A 14960-nucleotide genomic window follows, 5' to 3' on the forward strand; every position below is an offset into this window, starting at 1 on the left:
AGAATAAGGAATCTTTAGTGACTACATGTTGCTTTAAAAATAAGAAATCAAGTGAAACATGTCATCCTGCACCTATGATACATGATGCATTTCCAAGTCAAGTGGGTAACAAGATCCATTACCCTGTACCCTGTACCCTTGTTTTGTATTATAAACTCAAAGTTTGAAATTTTGATCTTTCAATTAGTGTCTTGAGTTTATGTATTTTTCTTTAAATTTATTTTTGTTGCAAGAGAGTGCCAAAACGACACACTGATCAGCACCCACCTAACACCCACTATGGAGACAACCTGTCCTAGCCTGCATCACATCTTCAAGAATTGTAAAAGTTTCAACAATGGTGTTTAAACTATTGTACACAAGATTCTTCAATCACAGCACCTTAGTTAGGCCAGTGATGGGAGGGTGGGTGTGTGTATCAGTGTTCAAACAGACTTTGCAGTCCATGAGATGACACCATCCAAAGTCTAACATTTCATCCTGTAAATCCAGTATAGTGCCTCAAGAGACCAATATCTGTATTTTGAGGTCTGCAAGAAGTTGTACTTTCAGGGCAGAAAAGAGTGTTTTATATGATCACACTATTAGTTCATACATTTTTATTTAGAATAAAGATTACATACAGTATTGATATTTTTGTACAGTATTTGAATCAATGAGTTACCAGTTCTGCAAACAATGTATTGTTGCATCTTTTTGATAACTTTTGATTTTGGTTGCAACATGCATAAAGCGATTTTTCATTTTCCATCTTTCTGTTGGCCTATTTTACAAATATGCATCACTGTGGAGACTGTACTTTATAAAACCCCATCCTGTTTTAGTGCATTGCGATGCTAAAAAGTGCTATAATATGCTAAAATACTGAAAATATATGGGATATATGGGAGTGGGTGAGCATGTATGTGTGCAAGAGAGAGAGAGAGGGAGGGGAGGGAGATTCTGCTGCACTGAGCAGATCCGCAGGGCCAAGGTCAAGGTCACAGCAGGCTTACTTCCCGCCAGAGGCAGAGGTAACCTGAACCAACAACTGCAACACAAGACAGCCCTCAAAATCTCCAGCCTGGGTGTGAAATGAAAACTGCTTGCCCTTCTGCTGGTGTGAACAGATATTCATGCATGCCAGCAAGAGAAACAGATCAGATCTGTCCACAAATAAGAATTTATTGTAGGTAGGATGATGCATTTCTTTTTTCAGTTTGATATGACTATCTCAAATTACAGATTTCCAATCTCTGCACATAGTGATGTTGTTGTTAGTAGTTGTTCAAAGTGAAAGTAAATTTATTTAAATTATAATTTATCAACATGTCAATTAACTCAGACATGAAATGATCTCAATAAACCTCTACACACACAGAAGTAAGCCAGTTCAACAATTTTAAGTTCCTTGTCTGTGTGCAAGTAGTCGCATCATTTAGAGTGATGCATCATACAAAGCAGAATATTACTTATATAACCACAATATTACCACAGTTAATAAGTAGTTTATTCATAAGATAAAACCTTTGGCATCAGCGAATGAAATCATAGATCAAATGTTTCCAACAATATTTCCAACATGAGTTCAGCAAGAACTCTAATCAAGTGTCTCTTTCAAACTGTAACATGTCCATCTAGCGAGGAGGATTTTTAATTTTAGTAATCATACTCGCTCCATGCATTCTTGATATGATGAACCCAGTAACAGAAGATGTATATACAATAGGAAGGGGAGGGGTACTGAACAAGCTTCCCAGGATTTAAACCAGGATGCTACAGTTTGTCTGCAGCCAATGAGGAACCCAAATGTCTCATGGTTTGGTAGTAAATCAAAACTCAGCTTCAGACATGTAATTTCCATCAAAACATACAGTATAACACAGATTAGTAAGTCAAGTCATTGTACGTTCCTTAAATTGGTCTGCCCTCCCCTTCAACCTGGCATCCACCCAAACTCCATTTATACATCCTTTTATATGTTTTCTAGCTGCATGTCCCAGTAGCAACAGAGCAAGTAAGCAGCCAGGTGTGTATCATCCCAGAGACTTCCTCCAGCTTTTCTTGGGGGATCTCATGTGCTCCCAGAAAAGCTGGAGGATGTAATCACCTCGACCAAGGCTATACCCTCAGACTCCAAACCAACATCACATTTCTCCTCTGTGAAGTTTGAAGAGTAGCAGCTGCTCCACCACAAGGTTCAACTGAATCACCCAACTCCAGCTCTATCAGACCCAATGAGATCAGCCATCTTGCTGAGGAGCTGCATTTCATCAGCCTCTATCCATGATCTCACTCCTTCACTCAATACTCACAGCTCACACATATCTAAAGATCCTTTTTGACAAGTGATGACAAAGAGGAGGAAGTGCATTGACAATATAGCACTTAATCCAGTAGATTTGGGCATCCATGTCTGTTTCGTTTTCAGGCACTTTTGTATTACCAAGTGTTTTCAGACAATTCAGTTTAGAGTTTCCGAGCTATAATTACAACTTGGATGTTGACGTGAAAGCTATTTACAAGTCAAAAACTAGTAAATTACATTGGGCCCAAAACAAAAGCAAGTTACCGTATATCAGTGGAGAAAGGGAGAAAGTAAGAGTGACAGCACCAGCTTATCCAGGATGTAACTCAGAGGTCTGCCAGCACAGGTGTCAGACTTCCTGACAATCTCAGCACACAGAACCAGGAAACACTAACAGGCTGTCACATCTCTTTTGCTCACTCACAACTAAGCTCCTGAGATACCTGAAATTCTCTTCTTGGGGTGTCTGTTAGATAAGCCTAGTCATCTTTTTATGAGAAAGGAACATGGTGGCACACTTCTCAACTTGACTGTGCTACACGCAGCTACAAACAGCAGCATGAGATTATTGTACTGAGCTCTGTAATGTCAGAACAACATCATCCTCAAATAGCAGAGATGCCTCCATAATGTCACTTATCTCCAGACATCAATTGTGCCCCCTTGTCAAGACTCTGCTGTCTATCTTGAATGTACTTGACTTTGTGCTAAGAAAGCAAATATGCCTGTCATTATCAGTCAACAGATATGGAAGGACCAAAAGCTGACTTGGAAAAGAGTTGTTGTAGGAGCTCTCTAAATCCAGAAAGCACTTGTAGGCAAGATTAGAAAATTCCTGAAAACATCACTGATCGATTGTTTACAACTAGCAAAGAGTCTACAGCCACAGCCGATTAGCTTAGCTTAGCATAAAGACTGGAAACAGCAGGAAACAGCTGGCCTTGTTCTGTCCAAAGGTAACAAAATCCACCTACCAGGATGTTTAAAGCTCACTAATTAGTGTGTTATATCTCAAAATGTGGTTTGCGTGTGGTTATGTGCAGGGCAGTTTCTTGGGTGGGCACAGTAACTTCCTGGAGTCTCCACAGGTTACCTGTTAACTTCACAAGAACGACAAGCCTGCTGTTTCCCCTGATGTCTTTATGCTGAGCTAAGCTAGCTACAATTAGCTGGCTGCTAGCTATAGCTTCATATTTGACAGACAGGCATGAAAGTGGTATCAATGTTCTCATCAGCAAGAAAGCAAATAAGTGTACTTTGGAAAAATGTCAAAGCATTTCTGTAATAAAAAAAAATGTAAATAATTGTTATTTGTAGCCTTACCCTTAATTATTGGCAAAAGGGTAAAATGCCAACAAGGACAAGTCCTTGTTGGAGGGTGTCAGCTTCTATATCATCAGTGAGGTCATCAGCAGAAAGTTAAAAGTTTTGGAGTGACAGGTTGCTGATGAAATCATAAATGACCTAAGGTAAATTAGCGGGCCTTTTCAGTCAGACATTTTGACTGCGGAGTGACTCACGTTGTATGTTCCTGCCCTGCGGAAGCACGCAGAGCAATAGTCAGAAACACTTTGACCAAATGGCGCTCCTCTGCGTAAAACTCCAGTCAGCCTGTCCCCTGCTCTTGTTGCCTCTTAGCGGAGATCTACAACAGTAACACAAACTGGCAGATTAGTCTCAACAGTTTAGAATTTGCCACAATAACGATAGCCTCAGCCTTTCTGCTAGTTGGCCTTGGCAAGCAAGCGAAAACTCCTTTATACAAACTAAAGCATATTTTTGAATTATTCACATTAGCACATGTTTAAATGTCAGCTCTGGACATTCCTTCTATGTAGCACTATCAACAGTTGTCTATTGCTATTAAATATAAACTGCAAAATAGCTGTTAATGTAAATTATTACATCTTATCCCCAACTGAATGTTGACACTGGTTTAACAATAACAGTCCATGGAAGACAGTTTCATTAAATGACACAGCGGAGAACTATCGCCAAGAGAGATACAGTATAAATTTGTTTCGTTTTTTTTCTGTGACAGCAGGTTACAGAAAACAGAGATGTAAGTTTGTATTTGTGAGTGTTATGAGAAGAGGACGGGGCTTGTGTTTGGACGGGGGCATCCTGTGCTGATAAAACAAGAAGAAACAGGTCTTGAGATCACAGCATTACAGAGGAAAAGAAAGAAGCCAGGCGTCCAATAATATCCTTAAAGTCATTCATGTCTATTTTCTGTTTATATGATTTCATAATAAACGGAAAAACCTGACACTCAGTTTCTGTTTCAGTCATGTTGTTTGTAGCCTACATCGACACAAGACAAACACTTTTCAAAAATTTAAGTGGCTATTTGTCATTAAGTATTTTACATGCCCTCACTTGCTGTTTTCACAAGCTGAGTAGTACTCTACCCTTTAAGTTTTTAAATGTAACTTTTACTTGTAATTAAGTATTTTTACTTTTTGGTATTGCTACTTATACTTAAGTATCTAAATGCCTGTTCCACTGCTGTCCATGGGGAAAATATAAAACGTTGGATAAAATGTATTTAAATAAACCGAGAGGCAAAGTTAGAAAAAAAAAGAAATGGACGTGAGTCAAGTCATTAATCTAGATTGCTGGTGTTCAGCGGGGTGTTAACCCCAGGGAGTGGCCATTTCTTAGCGATGCCATCCTCCAAACTCCAAAAGATGACTCATCGTGGACCCAAGTAACTAAGAGGGCATATAACATTCACACTTGGTCTGGCATAGCAGCACAATAGTCCTTGGTGAGACATAATCTTGGTTAAAGTCAGTCAAAACTTTCACTCTGTTGGCACTTTCTGTCTCGCAGATGTCCTCTGTTCAAACACATCTTTCACTCTGTGTGTTGCCTAACCGATACCTCTGTGCAAGCACGTGCATGCATGTGCATGTGAACATGATGCATGTATGAGTCTATATGCTCGCCTGTCTTCAGAGTCTGCCTGTTCCCCTTAAGGTAAGCCTGTGGAGCCTGCGACGTTTCCTCTCACCCTACCCTACTGTCAGATGCTGCTCAGCTGTTGCCTTCATGGCCTCTTAACGGTCTGGGAAGCAATGTTCCTTCCTGTCCTTCCTCAGCACACCAGTACACCCCATTGACCCAATAAGGGTTAAAGGTCAACATGCATGCCTACAGCTAACACCAGCACAGTCACTCTGGAAAAGTTTCCTTGTCTCCTATAAATTTACAGTGCTCTCATTTACATATGGTTTAACTTTTAGTGGGATTTAGTCAGTTAACATTGGATGAATGTATAGTCTTATTAATATGTAATGCTAATATTCACTTTTACAGACTCCTCTGATAAGGATATGATACATCTGTCTCAAATATGATGGATACGATGCATTTTGTTTGATCATTGTATAACCTATTAATACTACAGTGACTGCATGTCCTCAGATTATTATCATGCAATATTTTGGGGTTCAACTATACAGTGGCTTTAAAGTTGTTGCTTGCAAAGAAGAAAGTTCAATTTATAACACTTATAACATATCTAACACACAACGTGAAGACATTTTTAAAAAAGTCTAAGGGAGTTTGAGCATGACGGCAACTTTAAATCTAAAATGGCAGGACTTCCTGGTGTTCAGCTGTGTAGAGGCAGCAACACACCACGCTGTCTCTGCAGGTCCGACTGAGAATTCACACAGCTTCCAACACCTCTCTGTAGCTAACATTGTGAGGCAGCTGCCCTCTCACATCTTACTTTATGTCCACACACAACATAAAGAGGCAACATCAACATTACATTAATTATCACTTCACAATTTGGTTGTGAAAATTTATGTCAGCTCACCCCTGACTATAAAACACAATTGTGACGAGCCAAAAAGTAAGCAAAAGGATTTACTTAAGTTGTCATACTGTCGCTAAATAGTCAAATATTGAAGTTCCTTATTATGAATAAAACAGATTATGGCCACCATGACAGGTCCTAAGGAGGTGTGCAATATGAATTCAATATTTTATCACACTATATGTAATTTTATGTCATAATATCAACATACTGTGCAAAAATCTTTTGAGAAATTGTTTATGGATAAAATAACTACACAGCAATGTCCAATCCAGCAATTTAAATACTTGACAAATTAAAGTACTTCATCACATTGATAGAAAAATCAAATCACTGCCATAAAACAGTCTGGATCACTTATTTACAATATTGCCCACAATTACCTAATTCACCCAGAGATGGTTTTTGTCTGACAGCATACAATATATATCATCATGATGTCAGATTGCTCTGATCCCAACTGACATTAATAACTTTGTAGGACATATTTACCAATTCCTGCCTCGTTGAATTGCACCCACTTAATGTAGCTGTGTGAGAATGAAGACACTCCACATTTTCAGCTCAGTAATGGACACTCTGGGCTACCAATCCACGTTACAGGTTAGAGACACAAGTGTGTGAATGAGACACTACATCAAAGATGTGGCTGAGAATAAAAAACCCATCCTGCGGTGGCCTTAATCCTTCAACACCTGCGAATTGAAGCACACTCCTTTGATGTTGTTGGTTCAGCTGGAGAGAAAGAGACTTGATAGGGACAGAGAGAGATAGAGAGATAATAGATTGCTCATTTTACACAGAACTGAACTAAATGCAAGTTAAGGTGACAGATTGGTGCAAATCAACTCTTCTATAACTCTTCAATGATATAACTCCACCAAGGTTTACTGCTCTGTCTCGCTGACAAAGTACTCTAAGAGAATGCTGACTGGGTATCTGGTGATGTCTTGAAGCTGTAAATATATAAATTCAAACCCAGCAGCAATTCAAAAAGACACCAGTTGTCACTGAGCTTGTCTGGGAGGTTGGGACATTATTTCATACCCGTCCCCCCAATGACCCTCCCTGTAATACATACAAACAGACGTGTGGTTGGAAAGTCATTAAAATCATGCGATATGCTTACTGTATGTCTATTGTTTCTGTGTGATGTTTAATTATACTGTTCATTATTTATGCTTTTCACTGTTTCATTAAATATTACACAGATGAGTCCCGCTCAGATTCCCCTGTGAACATAGCATGCACTTGACCATAAACCGTCCAATTAAAATAACTGTAGTACAGTTCCTCTTATTATATCGTTCCATCTGAAACAAAAGTCACAGTATGGGGTAAAGCAAGTACCTCAGGAGTCCAAAACAAACCAAATCCAGGTCAAATAAAACCTGAGTGAAGACACAAAGCACATCTCTGTATCTGGATCACAGCTGAGTCCAAATTTGAAAGTCAACTGCTCAACTAATATTTTAAGCAATACTATACTGGTTTCAGTCTCTCAAATGTGAATATTTGGTGGTTGTCTTTGTTTTCTAAGACACTACAGTGAATACCTTTGGGTTTTGGACTGTTGTTTGGATAAAACAAGTCATTTAAAGTATATCACTTCACTATTTTCCTGACTTATTTTACGGACCAAACGATTACCCAATCAAGAATTGACACATTAATTAATCATGAAAGTAATCGTTAGTTGCAGCCCTAAAACGTCTTGTATACCAACAACAGCAGTAATACAATAACAATGACAATACAATAATCTAGGTTACCACACAATAGAACAATATGATAAGGGACAAAGGGGAGATGGATAAGCCCAGGGCAGCCAGCTCTGCCACTCTAGGCCATTTACTCTGTCCAGCAGGACGGAAGCTGAAAGGACAAAATCAGCAGCAAACAAAGGGAAGGAAGAGGACAGATCCTGTATTTTTTACATAATTGAGATTATATGAATTATTCCTAGACATCAGAGGATCTATACACAAACACATAACAGAGTCAAAGAAAAGAGCTAGACATGCAAAATGTAATATTTGGAGAATGAATGCACACTGATAATACATACCCTGTTGCAACATTCATTAGGGCTCTAACTAATGATTATTTTCATTATCGATTAATCCTTCGGTCAATAAAATGTCAGGACAAATGTAGGAAATGCCCATCACAATTTCCCAAGGTCCAAGGTGATGTCCTCAAATTGCTTTCAACAGTCCAAAACCAAAAGATAATCAGCTTATCACACAAGATTAAAAAAAGCAGCAAATCTCCAGGTGTGAGAATCTAGAAATTGAAGACGCTTGACACTTTTGCTTGATAAATGACTTTAACAATTAATCAATTATCCCATTTTTGGCTGAATAATTTTCTGGCGCTGGACTAATCAATTAAGCTGTTTCAGCACTACATTTTAAATCTACAGTATTTCATTTATCTGTGGAACAGATACAGTCAAATGTTCTGAAAATAATTAGCAATTAATTAAATGAACACAAATGATTTCCATGTAAAATAAAGTCCATATTTCAGTGATATCACACTACCCACCTCTACACTAGCTCATTGATTTAGGCGACGCAAAAATAAAGGAAAAGGAAAGTCGAGTCAATTTTATTGAGGTAGCCCAAAATTACAAATTTGCCTCAAAGGGTTTTACAATCTGTACAGCATTCAACACCCTCTATACCTAGACCCTTGGTTTGGATAAGGAAAAAGTCCCCAAAAATCCCTTTAACATGACAAAAAGGGAAGGAACCTCATGAAGAGCAACAGAGGAAGGATATGCATGCAATAAATGTTATGTGTACAGAGTGTACAGAAACACAAATAGTAAAATTACAATGTAGAGAAATAGAATGACAACATTAGGTAGATACATTATAAATATAACCAATACCAAATTATATTTTGTGTGGGTCAATCAGCAGCAGAGGACACTATTCATTTTCTTCGCCTGATCTTCTGCTCATGTTAAACCTCGGTGTACAGTAGTAACCACCAGCCAGCCCCTCTTTCCAGAGCTTTGTTCTTAGCAGAACATGTTGGGGGGTTGGGTAAGAAACAGGGTGTGGCTTTGCTGTTGTCATGGCAACAGAGTTATCACTGCTTTGAACCCCCCTCAACTAGTCAGGAACTATGTAATGTGGAGGAACTCGGTCACCAGTAACAGTATATGCAGGCAGGCAAGCTGACCAAAACCTACAAACAAACACACATGAAATCTACATGGAGCGTCTGCCTTTGTGCATGCATGTCACGCCTGTTTCGCCAACCGGAAGCGCACAGAGCTGAGCAGCTACATGAGCAGTATAGGTGTGCTCATGCAATTCCTAAGACCTGTAATGGTCTGGGATACAGCCTATTCCATTGTGACAGAGTGATAGGCTCGCTGGCTTCTCTGAGTTCAAACAAGCAAAACCCATCAGTTATACCAGCAGCGTGATGGCAATACTGCTGTAAAGCAATATCTTCCCTTAATAGGCTGCCGCTGTTATAAAACACAAGGTTACATGACATTATTGGGATTCATAAACAGGAGTCAATGGGTTCTGTGTGTGTGTCTGTGTGATAGCAACAAGCTCCTGACCTGCAGGCAACCCTGCCGAAGGGCTTATAGGACATAAAGAAGAGGCACTGATGTATACATGCTCGCAAAAACTGCTGCAGAATATGTGAGTGAATCTACCAGCCAGCGCACAGCCCATGATGTTATAGTGAGAAAAAGAGATTTGTCAGCATAGCAGCTGGAATTAAATGTTTCATCAACCTGACAAGAAGACACATTTACCCTCAACAAAATATGCAATATCATCAAATGAAAACTTCACATCAAGACCCAATATTTCACTAGCTCAATATCAGTCAACATAGCTTTGCTGCCATTTAGAAGACCCACAGTTATTCAATAGCAGCTGCACTGTGGCTAATGAAAGAACGTCATAACAGTTTGAGCAATACAGTTTTTTTGAATATATAGTTAGACTGAGCCGTTATAAGCCATATAAAATCAACCATGACTTAGTGAACTGTGTAATATGTTACAAAATGTTGCCATCTAGTGGTGAAATGTACTACTGCAAACACTTCTGTTGGTCAGGAATCTGTCACACATTGGTAGACAAATTAAAGAAAAAAACTCAATAATTGAGTGGAGAAACGTAACAAATGCAGATGCTTACATACATGGGTCAAAGAATGGTTTGGTGAACTTGAAAAGGATGTGAATTATCTGCTACGGCCTTCACAGTCACCAGATCTCAACCCAACTGACCACTAATGAGAGATTTTGGACCAAGGTGTTGGGCAATGATAATGGCCGACATTATCATCAAAACATCATTGGAAGGGAATATCTTTTAGAAGAATGGTGCTCAGCCCTCCAGCAGAGATCCACAGACTTAAATAGGCTATGCCAAGAAGCATTTAAGATGTTCTTTAGGCTCTTAGTGGCTAAACACCTCAACACCCTTTCCTGTAAGGCTGGTGATGATACCGAATGGTGAATAATATCTATGGGCCTGAGTGAAAGTAGCAGCATGTCTTGAAATGATATTCCCATAATACAGAACTGAAGGGCCTCCGTCAACAATGTAGGCTGGTTCAGTTTCTGCACAAAAAAGCCAAGATTCACTTGTGGTTAACTAACAACATTGTCTATATGATATTTCAATGTCAGTTTCTCTAGATTCAGATGTCAAGGCATTGCCAATTGTGGCAAATTTTGCAAGTGGTTTATTTAGAGCAGCTTTCTCAGTTGCTACTTCAATAGAATCAGAAACACAAATACACTATATGTATATATTTTTAAATATAATTATGTTTATTTAATTTCATCCTTTCCATCATGAGGTTTTGCTTGCAATCTCTTGCTAACTAAAATATACCTTGATAATACCTTGATATTTAAGCTAGTATATACTGTATAATATATCCTAGGATGGTGTCAGGCTAACATGAAACACTGAAACATTCACATACACAAGACATAAGACACGAGACAGGAGACACAAGACACGTACATTCAAGCTTTAAAATATTATCCAGATAAAGATTTGACAATCATTATCATTTCTGAGGAGGACAAGGCCCTGAATGGATCCTTGAGGATCACCATTATTAATATAATCAATGTGAAAACAGAACAGGCACACTAATGTACTGTCAGAGGCTGAACAAACATTAAATTATATAAAGTGACTGTTTCGTGGAATTTATGTGTATAACCTTTGAGAGGACACCATAACAGATAAGAAATACCTTGGCTTGTGGACATCCACTTCATTCAGAAACCTGTGTGTGACAGTTCAGGAGCAGAACTGATCACAATCTTCTGCTCTTTGTCGCTCTCCATCCATATGAGCCAAGTCTGAGAACAAGGCCATATTGAACTAACTTTAGTCACATAAATCCACATGTGGTAATAATGTCAAGAAGACAACTAAACAGTATACATACCCACAATTTGTGACCTATTTGTGAGGAGAGCTTCGATTTAAAAAATAATCTGTTTGGCTCACTAACATTGCTGTAGTTAGCTTGAACTCTAACGTTACGTTAACGATACATCCATGAACGTTACAGAGCAGTTCGGGAGTGTTTTGGGAAAATACAACAAAACGTATGACATTTTGTCTTTTAGGTGGCTGTCATTTTAAGTAGTTATGTTTGAATTAGTTAGCAGATGAAAAAAAACATTAAACACATTAGCTCCTAAGTGTGACATTTATGCTAGCTTCAAGCCTGGACGATTTGCTTGCTTTGTCTTCTGTTTCTCCAAATTGACAAATTTACGACAGTTTTCGACAGCATTTAAAGGCAACAGAGCCGTTTGAGCGCCAAAACGACAGAGCTGCAGTTGGTCAAATATAATATTGTAAAAGCCAAAAGTCGCTAACGTTAGTTTTGAGGGACAAAACGATGATGATAGTAGGCTAAATTGAGAGTTAAGTCTAATATAGTACCATATTAACTGGCTGAAACTAGCTAACATCTTTTTTTTTTCAAAGGAGAGGACTGTAGATATGTTTCGAAATAAGACTGCCTGGTTTTCAAGCAGTGTGCCACAGTCATGTCACAACTTCTGGAGTAAGTATCAGCTCAGGTATATACCTTTATTTGAGCTAATTTACGAGCTAACTATTTATTCAAATAATGTACCTGCCAATGAGATAAGTTATTGACACAGAGAAGCTGCCACCAAACTTATTATCTTTAAAAGAACAATATACTGCCACCAATCTAGTGTAGTGATCTGTAACACTCTTTGAGCTGGTTTTGTAGTCTTATTATATTTTACCTCATAGTATTGGAGGATGGGACCACTGCTGGTTGGAGAACAGCAGATTATCTTTTCAGCAAGGAAGCTACATGTCCTGATACTCTGAGGTGAGAAAGATAACAAAGCTGCACAGTTTTCATCCCATAGATGGCCTCTAAATTATGTCTCAATAATCCCTTTAAAGCTATATCTTCATTTCTGTTTTTCAGGGTGTTTGAAAGCAAAGATTTCCTCTGGAACAAGGTGACAGTTTTTCACAGCTCGTTCCTGTCTGCCTGTGAGAAACGCCAGAGTGCAAAGTCAGTGTGCATTGGTCATTATGTGCTGCCTCCAGCATCTGTGCAGGATGGTGAGGATACTGTATTGTTGTGTTGTGAATTATACTAAATCAGAGGTTCCCAACCTTTGGGTCACAAGATGATTAAAAGAACAATTTAATTACCTTTCTCTTATGTTTGCTTTTAATGTAAAATACTGGATCATTTTACATCTTCAGGCCTCTAAAAACTACTGAAATGCACCTGTAATTCTTTGGTTGAACTGCTCGCAACTCATAGACATAAATAACCTGTGACAAGGGGTTGCAGGTGTACTAAATAATTCATTTCAAAGCAAAAGCATTCATTAATGAATCATTACTCATCTTATGTTCCTTTGATTATCTATGCAGACGTCAGAAACATACTTGGGAGGCTGATATGGGAACGTGAGGATGAGCAGTCAGTAACACAGGCAATATGATTCAGACAAAGGCAAATCATTTACATTGTTGTAACCTCCTTACTTATACCAGTTTCTGTTTTACAGGGTTCCCACGAGAGTTTTAGTTACCAGACAGAAGATGAGTACAGTGAAGGAGAAGTCAGCAGAAGCAAGCATGTTCAGTTTCTACTCCAAATATTTAGGATTGTAACATGATCAATTGTAAACTGATTAAGTTCCTGTTATTCTGTTTGGCAGGTCTGAACCATCTGACACAGACACATCAGGAAATGACGACCCTATGTGTTGTGATTATCCAGTCAGTAACATGCATACAGGTGAAGGATTTTTGCAATTTGAATACATTTTTGCTGCGTGGAGTGTTGTTGTTAAGTGTGGAAATGTTATTATCATCTTTTTTCCCATCTACTTTTTCACTACAGGGTATGTCAGCATGCACAACCTGCAGAAATATTCAGGTGATCTGCGTGATTTCCATCCCAGGTGTTTCCGATGCTCCAACTGTAAAGCCCATTGCTGCTTGCTACACACATAGACAAACACTTACAAAACATATTTAACAAGAACAACTATCAGCTGACCTGTTCACATTTGTAAGCTGTAGGTAATGTACTGGCAAATGAGTTATTATGTTTATTATGAAATATTCATTGCCTACCTGCATTTGTTTATGCAATGTAGATGTATATTTCATTGGCATAAAATAAATCAGTATAGCATGGATACTTCTTTTCTCATTTTGTAATTGCATTGTATTTATTTTATTTATCATTAAAGAGTAGTCAAGTCAAATAAAAGGGTCCTCTGTTGACCACTACTGTACATGAAGAACAACTTGTTTGACAGCAGCATGCTGACATTTAAGAGCCTGCCTGTTTTTGATGAATTTGAGGAAGCTTTGTGCTCTTTCTCAACTGTCACATCAATGAGAAAAAAGAGGTAAAAATAAACACAGGAGTGTAAGTAATTGTATTTTCCTTAACATCTGTGGAATCTGATTTACAATGTGTACATAAATACTTGGTATGATTCAACAGAGTGAAGGGAAACTTTTGGCAGCAATCAGATAATAATAGTTAACTATAAAAGGTTAACTAGGAGTAAACTTGTGTGCTGAACTAACATACGTCATCAAATTCTCCAGTCAATCCTATTAACCACACTTTCTTTTGTTTAGGAAATGGAGCACAAAGCATAATGTGCAGTCATTCACCAGGAATGTGCTATGATGCTTTTTTATTAACTAGTGTTAACTTGATTAGGCTAACAAATGAGGGCTACTCAGTTTTGACAATTAGGTGAATCCAGATTAAATAATATGGATTTCCCCTCCTTAATCTCTACCAAGATGAAAGGAGAATAGAAGCAGATGTGAGACTAATTAAATGTATTTTGTGCATATGTGCATAATATATCAAAAACTGGATATATATAAGTACAGTTCTCTTTGCAATGTACATGCCACCAACAGAGGGAAACCTTGAGAACTACATATTAGTCTTATTTTAAATCACATGACTGATTGCTGTTCTGACATTTACTTTCTTAAAAATCAGTTTTAACTTTAAACGTAGATGCATTATTTTTGAATGAAAAAGAACAACATTACTGCCCACTTTATTGCTCCTTCAATGTGTTGCTTCTAATTTCAAAAGAACAGGAGTTTTTTGGTTAATTACATCACGGCATATCGATGATACAGTCTCATAAAGAACATATAATTAAAAACAACATAATATAACCATGTTTTCAAGTAATAAAGAGTAGTAGCAGGAGTTATGTACTATTTCGTTGCAGTTAAATATTTGTACGTAACAGCGTCCACCCCTCCACAATGGACC

At 38.1% G+C, this 14960-nt stretch overlaps 2 protein-coding genes across 4 annotated transcripts in view; one reads left to right on the top strand and one right to left on the bottom strand.

The window, feature by feature from the left end:
- tjp1a (tight junction protein 1a) overlaps positions 1–11664 on the bottom strand; it is a 121876-nt gene extending 110212 nt beyond the window's left edge. Inside the window, exons 1-3 of one of the 2 annotated variants that reach the window (XM_067587759.1) lie at positions 11574–11664; positions 11376–11484; positions 3808–3932 (exon numbers count right to left, since the gene is read on the bottom strand). The gene's annotated coding sequence lies outside the window, so the exon portion shown is untranslated. The remainder of the gene's footprint in view (positions 1–3807; positions 3933–11375; positions 11485–11573) is intronic. The other variant, XM_067587765.1, reaches the window with a different exon arrangement.
- A 289-nt stretch (positions 11665–11953) lies between these two features.
- Positions 11954–13842, top strand: terb2 (telomere repeat binding bouquet formation protein 2). 2 transcript variants are annotated; one of them, XM_067587893.1, is made up of 7 exons: positions 11954–12203; positions 12422–12503; positions 12606–12745; positions 13067–13128; positions 13204–13271; positions 13357–13436; positions 13542–13842. In XM_067587893.1, the coding sequence occupies exons 1-7, from the start codon at positions 12140–12142 to the stop codon at positions 13652–13654; spliced, it is 609 nt and encodes a 202-aa protein (XP_067443994.1). In that variant the 5' UTR covers positions 11954–12139; the 3' UTR covers positions 13655–13842. The 2 variants fall into 2 exon arrangements, with proteins under 2 accessions (XP_067443994.1, XP_067443986.1); XM_067587885.1 differs by having other exon boundaries at positions 11955–12203; positions 13067–13115.
- The last annotated feature ends 1118 nt before the right edge of the window (positions 13843–14960 follow it).

This window comes from Thunnus thynnus, chromosome 1 (assembly GCF_963924715.1).
Source record: "Thunnus thynnus chromosome 1, fThuThy2.1, whole genome shotgun sequence".
NCBI lineage: Eukaryota > Metazoa > Chordata > Actinopteri > Scombriformes > Scombridae > Thunnus > Thunnus thynnus.